At 32.4% G+C, this 18,131-nt stretch overlaps 2 protein-coding genes across 2 annotated transcripts; both read left to right on the plus strand.

Annotated features, from left to right (window-relative positions):
• The first annotated feature begins 1,411 nt into the window (after positions 1–1,411).
• Positions 1,412–3,432, plus strand: LOC134265717 (E3 ubiquitin-protein ligase TRIM56-like). Its single transcript, XM_062747940.1, has one exon. It carries the CDS (start codon positions 1,422–1,424, stop codon positions 3,372–3,374), a length of 1,953 nt encoding a protein of 650 aa, XP_062603924.1. The 5' UTR covers positions 1,412–1,421; the 3' UTR covers positions 3,375–3,432.
• A 12,335-nt stretch (positions 3,433–15,767) lies between these two features.
• On the plus strand, positions 15,768–17,816 carry LOC134265716 (E3 ubiquitin-protein ligase TRIM56-like). The gene has a single exon (XM_062747939.1). The coding sequence runs from the start codon at positions 15,775–15,777 to the stop codon at positions 17,725–17,727; it is 1,953 nt and encodes a 650-aa protein (XP_062603923.1). The 5' UTR covers positions 15,768–15,774; the 3' UTR covers positions 17,728–17,816.
• The last annotated feature ends 315 nt before the right edge of the window (positions 17,817–18,131 follow it).

Here is an 18,131-nt window from a genome sequence, read left to right on the forward strand (position 1 = left end):
TCTGTAAACACATTTCGACTTTATGTAGCTAATATGTACCATTGCACGACAATCTTACATTTATATCAAATTTTACATAAAATTATCTAGAGCGACTAAGCATATTGTTTCCCATCTTGGACAATTAATCTGTTGTGTACAAAACTTTTAATTTTCTTGTAATGAAAACAATTACTTTCTTTATTAAACAAAATACAAGTAAAAGTGTGAAGTAAGTAAGAGGGTGGGTGGGTGGGTGTGAATGTCGCAAAGCAATGCCTTCGAATGAGTTAAAAGCGTGATTAAAGTGAATATCTGTTCTACAGGTATCGACCTTTAAATACTGACCAATAGCTAGTGTCGCTTTCTATTTAAAATTTGAATTCTGAAGTGTTAAATGGACGAATTGAAGTAAACATCCGGTAACTGATAATGCATTCACGTTAAGGTCAGACGACAAGTTCCTTAAAAATATATAATTTTTTTTCAGATTTGTCATTGAAGTCTAGGTACTTAAACAAGTTTCCTCACAAAAAATTAGGGTACCTTACCAGGCATTTGGACAAGATACCACAGGGTGCTATATATTTCTTAAATATATATCCCATATGGGTAATCATCTGAATGACCTATATTTTAATGTACTTATATTTAAAATCATATTGAAAACAATTAATGTAGAAATCACAAGAGAATGACAAATATGCATTTTTCTATGTTATACCAAGAAAGACAAAAGATATATTTTAGGAAGGTGTCATCTGATCTTTTAAAGGTTGCGACAAAGGAAGTTGTCTGTAAAGGTATTGCATGACTGCGTGTAATTCAAACGTCGCAATGTTCGACCCTGTCAAATTATAAATTGCAGTAGTTCATACGATTGTTTAATTTTCACTTGTATTTCTCAATTTTCTCAAGAATTTCTGGATCATAAAAGGGAAAATTCAAACTTTTGCTCATATCCCCATATCACGAAATTTTGTATTTTATATTAACTTGGATAATTCTATGGTATTAATATGATATTAATTATCTCTGAATAAATTAAAATGTAGTAGGACAATGAACTGTATATATCGTTCGAAGCTGTATGAACTTTCTCTTATATTGCTTATCGTCTCCAGCAGATTTTTCTCCTCCAAACATTTCAAAAGCTGTGGTAACGTCAATCAATATAATATATTCAATTTACTTCAAGATTAGCAAACAATGTTAACGTCACCTTGAAGATGCATTTTGTTTGATTGATTTGCGATATTCTAGTATTTTTAAGATATTACGTTCAAAAAAAAATCGGGCTGCAAAATAATGCCTCTCTGGTGTAAAAAAAAGTGCCACATTTTAATTTTAGAAGTACATGTATAAATATTCCTTGACGTTTAGAATTTGGACACTCAACTAATATAATATAAGATTATAATCTGATTTCAGAATAAACAGAAATGGCATCCATGTCTACTATAGCTGAGGAGTTTCTGACGTGTTCTATCTGCTTTGAAGTCTACACTGATCCCAAAACACTTCCATGCCTGCATTCATTTTGTAAAGGTTGCATCGATAACTTCACAAAGAAAGAGCAGAATAAAAAGAAATATCCATGTCCGGTGTGTAGGGAAACATTTAAACTTTCTTATAATAATGCTGAAAATTTGAAGACAAATTTCTGTTTGAAAAATCTTATTGAGCTTGTTAGCTCCAGCAAAGAAGTGAAGAAACCATGTTCATTTTGTAGTATAAAAGGCGAAATTGTTGAAGCATCCTCACAGTGTCTAACATGCAAAGATTTCCTTTGTAATGAATGTGCAGAGCATCGACATAGGTCCTCTACACTAACACTGAATCACAGAATCGTCCTTCTCTCTGAAGTTTTCTCTGGAAAATATAATGAGGAAATTCGTTCCAAACAGCAGATTCCCTGTTCTGAACACACTGGCGAGGACCTGAGGTACTTCTGCGAAACATGTGATGTTTCAGTTTGTCGCGATTGCATTGTCCTCAGTCACCAAAACCACAAATGCGTTTCTCCATCGGATGCCAGGAAAACAATGGAAGAAAAGCTGAACACCTTCATGAAGTCTCTGAATGAAAATGTAGAAAAATTTCAGGCGGCCAAGGAAAATGTAGCAATTGCTTCGGGTAATTTGGAGATCAAGAAGCAAGAGTTGAAGGCAGATTTAGAAAAGAAAATGAATATCATTATCGAAAATATGATAGAGTCAAAAAAGTCAGTCGAAAAAGAATTAGATCAGATCGTGAAGACAAAACAAGACAGGTTGCTAAAACAAGGGGAATCGATTGACAAGGAAAGGAAAGTACTAGAAGAGACATATTCGTTTTGCCATAACCTCGTCAGATGTGGAAGTGATATTGAAATTCTTTCTATGAAATCAGAAATAAAAGATCGCATATCAGCATTGCAGTCATTGAAAAGAACAGAATGTTGCAAATTTGAAGGCATTGACTTGCCCGTCATTGCGAGCAGTACCGATGGACGCATTTTTAACTTGGCATATGAAAACGCAGGGGAAAGTGACAAAAATTCAAAGCAGGATGATACAAAACTAGAAGAATCAAATAGGGACAAAGCTGAAAATGACACAATAAAGCCGGAGAGAAATGGACCAATAAGATCTATGGGCAATCGTTCATATCCCAGATTACTACAAACGTTTTGGGAACCATATTCTTGCGAAAGTCAAAAGCCAAGGTACTCAAGCGTCTCATGGATGAATGAAGATTCCTTTGCAGTTGTCGACCAGAAAAACCAAAAGGTGAAACTTCTCTCAAAGCAGAACAATGATAGCAATTCAGTAGCTGTCCAGGACTGCGAGGTGCTAACGTCTTTCAAGGGAGGGATAGCGTGTAAAACAACGAAGAATCAACTACATATAATTAACAACTTCCTGAACATAAAAGAGACATTTTCAGGTGTTTCAATTTTGATGACTTGCCATTCGAATTCATCTCAAATAAGTTGGATCTCCGGTTTAGATAAAATATGCATTTTGGAAAATTCCCAAATCAAAAAAGTCAGCATCTCTGACCCAAACAAAGCAGGGAAGCTAAGCAAACCGAAATTTGGGCACGTTCTAAACAATGGAATGTTTGTTGTTTCGGATTGGAACCGGGATTGCGTGTTTATCCTGAGAAAATCTGGGTATATAGAGAGAAGGAAATATTGCTGCCCGGATTCCATTGCCTCAGATTCTAACAATATTATCTATGTATGTGACGAAGAAAAGAGTCGAATTGAGATATTTAGACCGTCAGGAGAAACTCTGCAATTAGTAAAGATTGGATCAATCTTAAAAAATCCCAAAAGTATTACCATGAACAAAGAAGACGAAATCTTGATCACAAACGAACACTCTATCGTTTTAGTTCACCTGGAGTAAACTTGGGAACCTTGAAGGCGAAGTTTCTGATGAACAGTACGAGTGCAGTTTAATTTGTATTTTTTCTCATATCAATAATCATTGATACAAAGAATTTTTAAAATAATCTTTAAAGTGAGTTTTCTCTTAAAGTATTTCATTGGATGACAAACTTGTTTTGATTAATCTCACCAGTGCAACTGATGTTTGACGTCTGAGTTTTATAGGGGCAATTATTTTCCCTTTTTCTGATCTTTGAAGACTCCTATGTCAAGCCTGATTTCTTTCAAATTTTTCACTCACAATATCCAAAAAGTACTTTTTCTTTTGTCATCATTCAAATCATAATATTAAACATTTGTCTTATTCTTAGGAAATAGCATTGAGAATTAAGGGGGATGTCCGGCCACCTTTAGTGCAGTGAGAACAAAATGTAAACATTTCTTCAAATGGCTAAAATACATTATATTTTGATCAAATTTTAAATCCTTATGATGAAGATAAATAAATATGCATAACTGAATGCATGTTGTTTATATATAATCTATACTTTTGCAGAAAAATGCTTTTGATATGCTCTTTAGAACTGCGCAGCTACAGAATTCAGCAGAGCCTTAAAAATCCAAAAAAATATGCTAACTGTGCATTAATGTTCTCTCTACAACCATTTGTTGAGAAAATGTCTAAATTTTGCACTTTTAAATAATAATTTCAAGTTCAAAACAAGGTACCGTTGTCTTCAAAAAGAGTGTAAAGAACCGTGAAAGTAGTTCATGGATAGCAGCACGTGGTCTATTTTTAGCACAGAATTTTGTTTTCCAGACCTCTTCTTAATATGGAGGGACATAACGATCTTTAAATGTAGAAGAGAATTACAGTTGCAAAATATTTCAAATAATATGAACACTTTTAAAAGAGGAAAGGTGTTATAGTGTGGCTTGAAGTAATTTATTTAGTATTATTATCGAACAGTTGTTAAATAGTGTACGTATTGATATAAAAAAAATCTTAAACTCTTTGATTCCAGGTAAGGAAAAATGAGCACCATCAAAGTTAAAAAATAAGACTTTGTAATTTGCCACAGATAACTTATATTATCTATCAAAATTTTAATTATCACCAATGAATTATAAAGCAATTAGACACATATAATCGATATGAATGACCTTGTTTTAATACCTACTAGTACGAGGGGTGATCAAAAAGTTCGCGAACTATCTCTATATCTACAAAACCACAATTCAGATTAGAAACATAGCCAAACACAAGTTCTATAAATAGCATATGCTGAAGTTTTTCTCCTTGTTTGTGATGTCACAATCTGAAAATGACGTCATGCAGGTATTTGTGACGAAAATATTCTATTTGCCCATATAGTCAAAATTAAAATTTTACATAGTAAAGAAAAAAATCAACATAATTAAATATTTTATACCATCTTTAAAATGACGTTTGGTGGTCCTCCCAACTCAGGGTAAAATTATTGGGTCCGTATTTATAGGTGAGAAAGAAATTCCTTAAAATTTAAACATAATTGTTGACCGAAGAAAAAGAAAAAAATATCGTGTAATGGGATGTAAAAAAATGAGTCGGGCCATTTCCAGGCAGTAGATCGGGAGAGAGGGCAACCAAATATTTTTATAACAGGTGCTCTTTTAAGGCTAGTACATATATTCCATCACGTACTTAGTTATGCAAATTTTTTAAAATCTTTTGCACTAAATTGAAAAACAAACATAGGATTTTCGGGGGGGGGGGGGGGGGGGGCTCTCACTTTTTTGCGACGATAGACATAGCATATGCAATGGACCTTTCTTTGCAAACATTGTGCTCGCTTCTAAATTTCAAAGAAACAACTCAATATATTTTATCAAGCTTCGTATGTTCAATGAGCGAGATCTTAAAACGTTGTCAACATAATGAGACATGATGCGTTTTTATGTCCAAACATTACTCCATACAATATGTTGGTCATTGCAAACAATCTAGCTATTTATGTGAGGTGCCTGAAGGAAATCCTATAACTGCCTATTTTTTCTATCTAACTTCTAAACAAAATATACATATGTACAAATTTTCGAATGTACCGAGACATTTAATTACAATTTGTTTTTCATGCACCGCATATTGTTTAACATTTTCAAATTAAATGCTAAGCATCATCCTTGCAGTGCCCCATTTGAAAATAACTTCTATCGCCACAGAAAAAAGACCCGCCGTAAACACATATATTTAGGACATTTTTATCTTTTTTTTCCTTGAGTTTAAAGAAACCAACAAATTATCAAGACTTGTTCCATGAAAAAATAAATATAATCATGGTAATAAACGGATCTATCCACAGCAGATATATGCACATGCCAACCATGTGCTCAGTGGAATAATATTAACGAGGAAACTCGAGCTGTGAACAGAACAGTTTTTCCCGATTTGCTGGAGTGGGGTTAAAATCGCGTTTTTTCATTAATCCGGCGATGCGATGCAACAAATAAAAGTAGTAAGTAATATAACCTAATGATTATTACTTAGTAATTTCTTGTCTTGATGTTATTATGGTCGCATTTATTCTAAAATCAATGTTATTCGAACTCTGTGTGACAGAGGAATGGCGGACGAAATAAACACATGGTCTCAGAAAAGACACCCATATGAAAAATCAAATTTTCAAGAATTATGGATAATGACAAGAAAAAAGCGAAACAAATGGTTGTAGCCATATTATCAATGAATCTAACTAACACCATTTTCAATGCATTTATCACCTCGTGAATGCTGTAGCTGCGCATTTCTAACATGGTTAATTTCCTCCTAATTAAAACAAAATAAACTTAATTGTTTACTAATTTTGGTCTCTAACAATAGGTAATTAGTGCAATAGCACTTTGAGTAACTTTTGGCTAGTAGAGTATTAAGCACATTCTTGGTATTTCTTATTTTACACCAGACTAGATCCAATATGGCTTGTACATCCCCCTTAAAACGAAAGTTAAGAAATTATCTTAATGTCTTAAAAATTATTCATTTAGATAGATTCAAATCGAAATTTCAAATGAACTTTATAAGTACATGTAAATAAATGTTATTTTTAAAATATAAAGAACATTTTCATGGTTGTATTTGAATGTATTTACAAATACAATTTGTTAAGCTCCCATAATCGAAGACCTATATATACATATAGGTTTTTTCCTGTACGTCCGTCTGTCTTTTTATCCGCAAAAAACTTTAATCTTGCCTATAACTTGTGAATGGATGATGTTATGGCTTTCATATTTCACAGGTGTATTTCTTGAGACAAGACCTTTCTTTGAATACCAACAAATTTGACTCCTTGACCTTGGAGTATGGCCCCCTTTTTCAAAAAAACAAAATGTGTTTGAGAAACACTTAGACCCCCGTATGGCAGCTTATGGCAAGGGTCAAATGTTCTTAAATACATATCAAACTCCAAAGGTCAAGGTCAAAAGATGAAAAATTAATTGCACTCAAAGGAATGTCTTGTCACAAGGACTACACCTGTGAAATATGAAAGACCTAGTTTTAACTGTTCAAAAGGTTAACATGTTTGAAAACGGAGGTCGAACTCTAAGATCAAGATCAAAAGGTAAAAGATATTGATACCCGGCTGCTGACAGGTCTTGTCACAATAAATACAAACGTGAAGCCTGGAAATCCAACCAACAATTTTTCAAAAGTTATGACCAAGGTTAAACTGTGATAATTATTTTGTAAAAGTGGGCAAAACTCGAAGGTCAAGAGGTCACATTTGGTGGTACCCAAGGAAAGGTCTTGTTACAAGGAATATACCTGTGAAATATGAAATCCACAGGTTTTACCCTACTCAAAAGTAACAAACAGACGATTGGACAGGGCAAAAACCATAATTATATCCCCGAATTTTTTATTACGGGGGCATAAGAATACCAAACTGTATCCTTGGTCAAAAGTTTTGAACAATTTGTGCTAGAGCTTTCATACCTCACATGTGTATTTATTTTGACAAGACCTTTCAATGGGTATGAATTTACATGTATTTGAACCTAACCTCAGAATTACTTTGTAAAAAACACTTTAATCTTGGCCATTAATTTTAAACAGTTAGTGCAATGGCTTTTATATTTCACAGGTCTATTCCTTGTGAAAAAAACCTTACCTTTTTGACGCAGTGCTTCATGAGAATATTTTTACTTGTAATTTTTTCCTGTTGAGAGAAGGCATGGTATTTCATTTGAACAAGCATGATTCACCTTTATGCAGGGAAACTTAGTGGTAAGTTTTGATGAAATTTGCCCTGTGGATCTTGAGAAAAAGTTGAAAAACATAAAAAATTAACAATTCGAACAACATCGATAAACAACGGATAATTTTGATCAGAAAAGCTCACTTGAGCCTTCAGCACAGGCGAGCATCTAGGTATTATATGTAATAAATAATCACCGTTGTGAATGATACTGATTCGAACTATTACTTGCAAGTTCAATAGAGACATAGAAAAATTAAAATGGTATTTTTCTACTCGTACAAAATTGAGACCTTTAACCCTTGAAAAAGAACCATAAAGACAATTTACATATGTTGCTCACCAGTTGAAAGACATTATCGTTATTTTGTTTCGTTTTAGCAGAAATTGAAATTCTATATGACTGATTATGACTAAACATTTTCACTTGCATGGGTATACACTGATTTCTGAAAATGAATATGTGCGTTTTTGACAAGATATTTTGGGTCAACACACTGATCAATATTTAAAAATGTGCACTGTCTTGATAATGCATTCTATATATGAGGGTCAATAAAAATCTTTTCACATGAAAGAGTAGTCGTTCACATGACTAAATCTTTGTCGGCCGTATTATTTTTCAAAACTAGGCAAAAGAAAAAGGTAGGATAAAATCTGAGGTAGTTTTATTTTTCACATAAGATCAATTTGAGGTATCAATTGTACTATTGTTATGCACTTTATTACTATATAGTTTCATTTTGAATGATTTATAAATGTTTATTAAAAGTGATATAAAGTAGAGGCAATTTTGTTGCAATGTACTTTTTCTTTATTAACAAGTTTGCACATCTTAATATTAAAATCTTAATATTAACCTGAGAGAAAAAAAAAATAAAATTGAGACATTATGGAGTATCTTCATTAGAGGTTTAAGCAGGCCACAAGACAGATTTTGGACTTAGAGAGATTCGCTCCTCAGTTTTTGAGTAGATTTTTGTCTATCACTCTATTTAAAAAAATCTACATACTGTTTAAGTTCTCGATAATGCATTCTACCTGTAGAGTGCACTATGTATGGGGGGCAATAAAAATCTTTTCAATTGATAGAGTAGACGTTCACATGACTAAATCTTTGTCGGCCGTATTATTTTTCAAAAGGCACAAGAAGAAGGTAGGATAAAATTTGAGATAGTTTTATTTTTCATATAAGATCAATTTGAGGTATTAATTGTACTTTTGTTATGCACTTTATTATTATATGGTTTCGTTTTGAATGATTTATAAATGTTTTTTTTATCAGTGATATAAAGTAGAGGCAATTTTGTTGCAATGTACGTTTTCTTTATTAGCTAGTTTTCACACCTTAATATTAAAATCTTAATATTAACCTGAGAAAAAAAAGAGACATTATGGAGTATCCTCCTAGGAAATTTTTTATTAATTTTTTTTTATATAATTCTTTGTTTGGGTTTTACACATTCTGTATAATACAATAAATGATTAATAACAAATACAGAAGGTGTATTTTTTTCATTTTAGAAAGAGAGAGAAAGAGAGAGAGGAGGGAGGGGGGAAAAAGAGGAGAGATAGATAGGGGTAGAAAAGAGAGAGGAGTGCATGCATTCACAATATTTATATTAGTCAAAATATTCATTGAAATAAAAGCTTCCAGTAGTTCCAGCAGGTATCAAACATATCCTTTTCACCATTTTTGTATGCAATATATTTTTGAGTTTCATAAAATGTATTCGTAAGCGATATTGCAGCAGATACATTAAGTGTTTTCTCTGTGCACCTCATTGTGTAGATATACATGCTATATTTAAGCCATCGAACGAGATTATTTTGTATGTTTTCCCTAGTATCTAAGAATCCAAAAAAGAAATTATTTTTTGTTACCGATATCTGAAGATTTGTTTTATTTTCAAGGTAATTTTCAAATTCTCTTAAAAATCTTGTACATGATCACACTCCCAAAGCAAATGTTCGATTGTTTTTTCTTCTACTTGACAGAAGGTACAATTTTTTTGTCTATGATTTTGAATAGATATGAGTTTCAGGCCAAAATTTTGCAATTGTTTGTAACTTTAAAAGGCAATTTAAAAATCAATTTCCATTCTTTGTCGTTCAGTTAAAATATTTCATTCCACTCTCTCTTACCAGTAGGTTCTGTGCTATTTTGGTTGAGAAGATTATAAAATTGCGTTGATTTTTTGCATTCTAAAAGGTATTTATATTTGACATAACCAGAGGGTTTTGTGACTTAGTTTAACTTCCATCAAAATTCGCTTTTTTCATTCATGCTTTAAGAGCACTTATAATACTCATGTATTCTAAAAAATTAATTTTCATTTGTGGATATATATCACAAACAGATTCATAAGTCAAGAAAACTCCCTCTTCATTTATAACATCATTAAGGTATCGGATATTAGCATCAAACATGGATTTATTGAAAAATACTTTCCCCCCAACAAGGATGTTGGGAAAATAAAAAAGAGGAGCATTTGATGTAACTGCATTTGGGTTTTTAACACATTTGAGAATTTGCTTTATTTTTAGCTTTACGTCAGCCCAATCCTTGAGGAATTTTGAACCCCTGGAGGAGCATTTGATGTAACTGCATTTGGGTTTTTTTTATGATGTAGCCCAATCCATGAGTCAAATACATCAACCCAAAATTTGTTTTTTAGTGATTTTTTTAATATATTATTTTGTAACTATATCTATATCTAAGGCCATTTTTTTCTTATTAGTTGTTTTACGGATTTCTTTTTGGAAAATGTCCATTGGGTGGCTACAAAAAAAAAGAAAAAAAAAAGAAGTGTTCAATGTTCAAAACTTTTAATATGCAGCATATCAAAGCAGTTGGGGAAATCAATCTCAGAAGACTGCACAGAAATGTCTTTCTTGGCATTCCTATTTATATCTAAAACATTGGTATAAAATCTGTAAAATAATAAAAGTTTAATCAAAATGAAATAATACCTTTTCTTAAACAGTAGAAAACTAAAATTCAGTACACAATCAATGGACACAAATAAACTTACTCTAACGCATTAACAATTGACAACACGTCTTGCATATTTTTAAAATTCAAACATGTGCTTTTAATAATGTCATAAATAATATATGAACTGTTAACTAACCAAGATATAATTTTAAGGACATGAAAAGCCTTTACATTTCCTCAACCACCACACTCCATTCGCATATCAGATAACATCATATATAGAATAATTGATACATAAAAACCGTCATACATTTATACATTTATTACTGTCCTTAAAACATTTATATTCTATTTTAAAAAACCTAAAATGTTTCACATGGCCGTCATACTCATTTCATCTCTGACTATAAAACGCTTGCAGAGTTTTTTAAAAGGGTCAATAAGTGGAAGCGTTTACATGATTCTGATCACAACTAAGTAAAATTCAAACAATGTACGGTCATTTCCGGATTTTTTAAATATGTTTGAAGTAAAGTTCGATCGGCGATTATAAAAAAAGGATTGAATGGAATTTTTATTTTTTTTCCAAAAATGGGGTCGGCGGATCCGTAAAACAACTAATAAAAAAAATTTGGCCTAACATTGGTATAAAATATCCAAAATAAAAGCCTTTACATTTATCATCTTTAATCCCCCATCTTCATATGTTTTAACAATTACACCCTGTTTTATTCTATGTTGAGAGTGGTTTCACAGGAAGGAAAAGAATATTTTATCCAACTCATTATAAAAATTGTCATCTGGGTTTGGAATTGCCATAAAAATATGGTTTAATAAAGGGAGAACCAAAGTTTTGATAACAGTGATTTTTCCTATTGGTGTTAAGTGTCTTTTCTCCCACTGATGCAAGATTGATTTTATTCTGCTTATCTTTGGCTGATAATTCAATTTAGACATATTTTGAAGTTCTACATCAAAAATAATTCCAAGTAAAGTGAATCTATTAGTCCCCCATTTCAGATTAAAATCTCTATAAAGGATATCTTGACTATATTTTTTGGATCCAATCCATACTGTATTAGTTTTCAACAAATTAACTCTTAGTCCTGATACATCTGAAAAATGTTCCAATACTTTGAACAGTGACTCCTTGCTACCATCAAGGATACTTGAGGTATCATCAGCAAGTTGTAAAATTTTCTTTTCATTATTACATACAGTAATTCCTTTAATTTTTTTTATTTTCTTGTATTTGTATAGCTAAAAATTCTGCACAAAAAAGATAATATATGGTGATAACAGAAACCAATTTGAAATTTTGGATTAAAACAAAGCAATTTTATGAAAATTTATACTCTACACCCAACAGAGAGTTAAAAAAATATGACTTAAATTCTTAATTAAATTTCAAAAATATATCAAAGTTGTCATTAGATGAATATGCATCTTTGGAGGGTAAAATTACATTCCAGGAGGCTTCTAATACACTTAGCAAAATGAAAGAAAATGAATCACCTGGTTCTGATGGGTTTTCAGCAGAGTTTTTTAAGGTCTATTGGCGATTTCTCGGAGTTTTTGTTATTAGGTCAATTAATTATGCTTATGAAAATAATATTCTGTCAGTAACAAAGAGACATGGAATCAATACACGTTTGCCTAAAGGAGAAAAACCAAGACAATATCTGAAAAACTGCCGTCCAATTACACTCTTAAATACTGTTTATAAAATAGTCTCTGGTTCTACTGCAAATAGACTAAAGACTTATCTGGATAAACTTATCAATCCTGATCAAACAGGTTTTATTTCTAACAGATATATAAGGGAAACACCCGGCTTATCTATGTATAATGCAGTACACTGAGGAGGAAGAAATTCCTGGTCTTCTACTACTTATTAAATTTGAAAAAGCCTTCGATACTGTTTCATGGAAATTCATACAAAAAACTTTAACATATTTTCAGTTTGGATCTGATATACACAAATGGGTAAAATTATTCTGCCATAATATAACTTGTGCTATTAATCAAGGTGACAATCTCGCAACATCCTTCGATTTTTTATTTATTAAAAAAAATCTACATTCTGTTTAAGTTCTTAAACTAAAATTGGAATGAAATTCAGTAATGCTAATTAAACTTTATTCAGTTAATAAAAACCCATGATTAAATTCCATACCAAAACATTTAGAGAGGAAAACAATTTTGTGGCGGAAGTTTTTCAGAATAAAAAGATAATTTTTTTTCTCTTTCTAAATACCGGTATTCAATATTGTTAAGTTTGGATACCTATTTTTATATGCAGCTCGCAAACTGAGTAATTTTGTGCAGTGAATTGTTTTATGCTGGTCCTAAATTATATATTAAATCAACTGCCATGACTTCTGTCATCATATTTGGCAAATCTATCAAATATGTTTTGAAAGTCCTTTGGAAAATTAGCCCAATTTAAGCTTAAAAATAGCACTATTTTAGTAAAATAAAAAAATTAACGTGATAGATCCCCATTTTTTACATCTATTTCCGAATAAATAAGGTAGTTTTAACCATTCTGCTTAAAATAAAAAAAATCAATTACTTACATGTATCAGTAGGCTCAATACCCCGTGCTATTACATATAACCCTCATTAGATCCACCCAAACAGGTAGAGTTATTCCCCTTGACACAGCTTTCAAAGCCTAGAGCAAGTGAGAAAGGTTTGAGTCAGCTGCAGATCTGTGAGTCAGCTGCAGATCTGTAGCTCGCTGGTCTAAAAAAATTGGGATGGATAAACAGTCTGTCAATCTCTTTTTTTTTCGGAGAGGCTACAATTCTACAGCTAGGTTTATGTTAGCCGTATATTTGCAAAATAGATTTAGTTAAGATAATGAATATATAAGGATACATTGAATTTAGTATTTTGGCATTTTTGTAATCCTCCTAGTTGTTTTTGTCCCCCGCTTTCGCGAAAGCAAGGGGACATTAAATCTCATTCGTCTGTCTAGCTGTCCCTCTGTCCGTCAGTCTGTCAGTCTGTCTAGCTGTCCGTCCGTCACAAAAACTTTAATATTGCCCATAACTTTTGATTTAGTGGAGCTATGACTTTCATAATTGACATGTGTAATCCTTGTGACAAGACCTTTCTTTGGGTACCACCAAATTTGACATTTTGACCTTGACCTTGGAGTTTGACCCACTTTTACACAAAACTTCCAAACTTTTATTTGGCCATAACTTTTGAATGGTAGGTCTAGGACTTTCATATTTCACATATGTATTTATTGTAGCAAGATCTTTCATTGGATATTAACAACTTTGACCTTTCGACCTTGACCTTGGAGATTTACGTACTTATAAAATAAAAACTTTAACCTTGACCATAACTTTTGAACAGTAAGGGTGAAGGCTTTCGTACTTCAAATATGTAATGCTTGTGAAAAGACCTTTCATTGGATATCAAGAACTTTGACCTTTTGACCTTGACCTTGGAGTTTTAACTACTATTTTAAAACTTTAACCTTGGTCACAACTTTTGAACGGTAGATACTAGGACTTTCATATTTCACATATGTATTCTTTGTGGCAAGACCTTTCATTAGATACCAACAACTTTGACCTTTTGACCTTGGAGATTTACGCACTTATGACAAAAACTTTAACCTTGACCATAACTTTTGAACGGTAGGGGCGAGGGCTTTCACACTTCAAATATGTAATCCTTGTGAGAAGACCTTTCATTGGATACTAACTTTAACCCTTTGACCTTGACTTTGGAGTTTTCCTACTTTTAAAAAACTTTAACCTTGGCCATAACTTTTGAACGGTTAGGGCTTTCATCCAACTCATATGTATTACTTGTTACAAGACTTTTCTTAAGAAACCAAGAACTCAGACCCTTTCACCTTGGAGTTTGACATACCTTTCAAAACTATCCACGATTATAACTTTTGAACAGGTGGTGCTAGAGATTTTGTATTTCACAATCGTATTTCTTGTGAGAAAAACCCAACTTTTGGTAATTTTAATCTTCGTTATGTTGTCATACGGGATCATCAGTGTTTCAAAAACACATCTTGAAAATTCCTTATATTGAGAAGGCATACTTGACATGTGCATTGCCTGTCACAAGATAATTTTGAGCATGATAAGATTTCTTACTCCTTGACCTTCACGATTTACCTTATTTAAAAAAAAATCAACTTCAGTGATAATTTCTAAAGAAATGACATATGATAAGGTGTTCATATTACACACAATATGTCATGAAAAATATAACATCTCACGCACAAAGACACCAAAAGCGGGGGACCACAATTCTTTGAATTTGCTTGTGCTAATTCATTTGAAATTTTAGTGCGATTAATGTCTTGTAAGTTTTTTTTATTGTAAAATTAAACCTTTTCAAGCTGATACATTATTGCCACACCTGTTTTATTGTTGTTGGGTGTCATTATGTTTATATTTTTAAGTATTAAGATTTATTTTCAATCTTCACCTATAAGTACAACGGCACTGTAGAGCCCCGAAATAATTAAAGACACTAACCAATGCTAGCCTATCAAAATACATAACGCATGGAATAAATGTTCTTGATTTTGCCTCTTGACCTGAGTTTGACTTATTACAAAAATTAATCTTGACCTTATTACGTTTGAACAGTTGGATCTAGAGCTATAAATAAATTTCACATGTATATTTCTTATGACAAGGCCTTCCCCTCGGCTCCTTTAATATTATCTTTGAGATTGACTTAGATTTATTAAAAACACATTGGTCGTAAATTTTTAATGGTTGGTGTTTGGCTTTCATATTTCAGAAGTATATTCATTGAGACAAGTTCTTTCTCTTGGTAACAAATTTTCCCCTGGGTATCAAAAGTTAAAAGTTAACAAATTCGGATCAATCTCTCTTGACCTTGGAGTTTACCTCGCATTTGAGAAACTCTAATCTTCGCCAAAAGCTGCGACATGGGGACATCAATGTTTCAAAACAACATTTTGTTTTTTATTAACACACCCTGCATCAGTCTGAGACACCGATGTCTGCCAGAAGACCACAGACCACATGTGTAACATTATCTTTGTGTTCATTAGGGGATTTTAGTTATGTTAAAATTTCAATTTCGACTCCTGAAAATGTTTTTAGAAATATAACAGTAAACATGTTTAAAATATATTTCTAAAACTCTTTAATTATTAAATTTATACAATTGAAAGAAGCATATTATAACCTGACAGATTGTATTTTATTCCAGAATAAACAGCAATGGCTTCCATGTCTACAATAGCTGAAGAACATTTAACATGTTCTATTTGCTTTGAAGTCTACACTGATCCGAAAACACTTCCATGCCTGCATTCATTTTGTAAGGATTGCATCAATACCTTCACGAAGAAAATACCAAATAAAAAAGAATATTCCTGCCCTGTGTGTAGAGAAACATTTAAACTTTCTAATAACGATGTAGAAAATTTGAAGACAAATTTTTGTTTGAAAAATCTTATAGAACTAATCAGTTCTAACACAGAAGTCAAGAAACTATGTTCGTTTTGTAGCTTAAAAGGCGAAAACATTGAGGCATCCTCACAGTGTCTTACCTGTAAAGATTTGCTTTGCTCCGAATGTGCAGAACATCGACATATATCTACAACACAAACATTAAACCATAAAATTGTTTGCCTGTCAGAAGTGTCATCTGGAAAATATAATGAGGAAATTCGATCCAAACAACAGATTCCTTGTTCTGAACACACTGGCGAGTACCTGAGGTACTTCTGCGAAACATGTGATGATCCTATTTGTCGGGATTGTATCGTTCTCGGCCATCAGAACCATAAATATGTTGCCCCATCAGATGCAAGGAAAAGTATGGAAGAAAAGTTGAATATCCAAATGAGCTCACTGAAAGAGAATGTAGAAAGATTTCAGGCTGCCAAAGAAGATTTAGCATCTGCATCAACTAAACTGGAGGTCCAAAAGCAAGAATTGAAGGCAGATTTAGAAAAACAAATGCATACCATTATCGAAAACATGATGGACTCAAAAAAGTCAATCGAAAAAGAAATAGACCAGATTGTAAAATCAAAACAACAAACGCTGCAAAAACAAGAGGAATCAGTTGAAAAGGAAAGGAAAGTACTAGAAGAGACATATTCGTTTTGCCATAACCTTCTCAGATGTGGAAGTGATATTGAAATTCTTTCCATGAAATCAGAAATAAAAGATCGCTTCTCAGCGTTACAGTCTTCGAAAAGAGCAAAAATTTGCAATGTTGAAAACACTGATCTGCCTGCAATTGAAAGAAGTACTGGTGGGTGTATTTTTAACTTGGTTTACCAAAATGCGGGGGAACAGGCAAAAAATTCAAATCAAGAATGTACAAAACTAGAAAGAACGAATCAAGAAGGGACTAAATATAAAACAAAACTAGCTGAAAAAAATGCACCTATTAGAGATGTAGTAAATGGTTTAGTTCCGAAATTACTGCAAAGATTTTCCGAACAACACGGAAAAGATATTAAAAAGGTAAGATACACAAGTGCTGCGTGGTTGAATGAAAATTCGTTTGCAATTGTTGATCAAGGAACTCAAAGACTTGCATTTCTCTCTAAAGAAAACAATGATAGAAAATCAATAGCCATGAAGGATTGTATGGTGGTAACATCTTTCAAGGATGGGCTAGCGTGTAAAACAACTGGGAACAAACTACATATAATTAACACTTCCTTGGACATAAAGCAGACATTTTCAGAAGTTTCAACTTTATTAACCTGTCATCCTAATTCGTCTCAAATAAGTTGGATTTCCGGTATAGATAGAATATGCGTTTTAGAAAATTTTAAAATCAAAGAAGTCATCATCATATATTCAAGCAAAGCAGGAAAACTAAGTAGCCCGAAATTTGGTCACGTTCTTCTGAATGGAATGTTTGTAGTGTCAGATTGGAACCAGGACTGTGTATTTATCATCAGAGGCTCTGGATATTTAGAAAGAAGAAAGAATTGCTCTCCAGGTTCCATCTCCTCGGACCAAAACAACATTATTTATGTATGTGATTATGGAAAGAGTTGTATTGAGATATTCAGATGTTCTGGCGAAACTCTGTGGACAGTTAAAATTGGTTCCATCTTAAAGAAACCCAAAAGTATTGCCCTGAACAAAGAAGGCGAAATCTTGATCACAAACGGACACTCCATCGTTTCGGTTCGTCTTGAATAAACTTGGAAGGCAAACATACTAGTGCCATTTTGTAATGTTATATCATAATTTCTTATGCAAAGACCTTTGAAAACAAAGAAACAAACAGACAATAAAAACTCCAAATAATACAAAATGAACCAAAGAATCATGGCTATAACGTAGTCTGAAGACTTGCTGTTTATCAATATTTTTTTTGTATATAATTATGTAAAACTTTGATCGCCCATGTTGGACCCTTCCTACCCTTGTGGTGTCATGATTTGAACAAACTTTAATCTACAATATCTAAGTATATTCCTATGCAGATTTCCCTTATCATGCCATTGCAAATGCAAGAATATTAGTTAAAGATTTGTTTGTATACTAGTATATACCTGTGAACTTTGAAGAGCGCAAGATTAGATGCTTCCATATAATAATAA

This window comes from Saccostrea cucullata, unplaced genomic scaffold (assembly GCF_032062105.1).
Source record: "Saccostrea cucullata isolate Sc308-1 unplaced genomic scaffold, CSIRO_AGI_Scuc_v1 ctg13906, whole genome shotgun sequence".
NCBI lineage: Eukaryota > Metazoa > Mollusca > Bivalvia > Ostreida > Ostreidae > Saccostrea > Saccostrea cuccullata.

Excerpts from the sequence above, each read along its gene's own strand:
- LOC134265717 (XM_062747940.1), top strand. The coding sequence starts at position 1,422 with ATGGCATCCATGTCTACTATAGCTGAGGAGTTTCTGACGTGTTCTATC.
- LOC134265716 (XM_062747939.1), top strand. The coding sequence starts at position 15,775 with ATGGCTTCCATGTCTACAATAGCTGAAGAACATTTAACATGTTCTATT.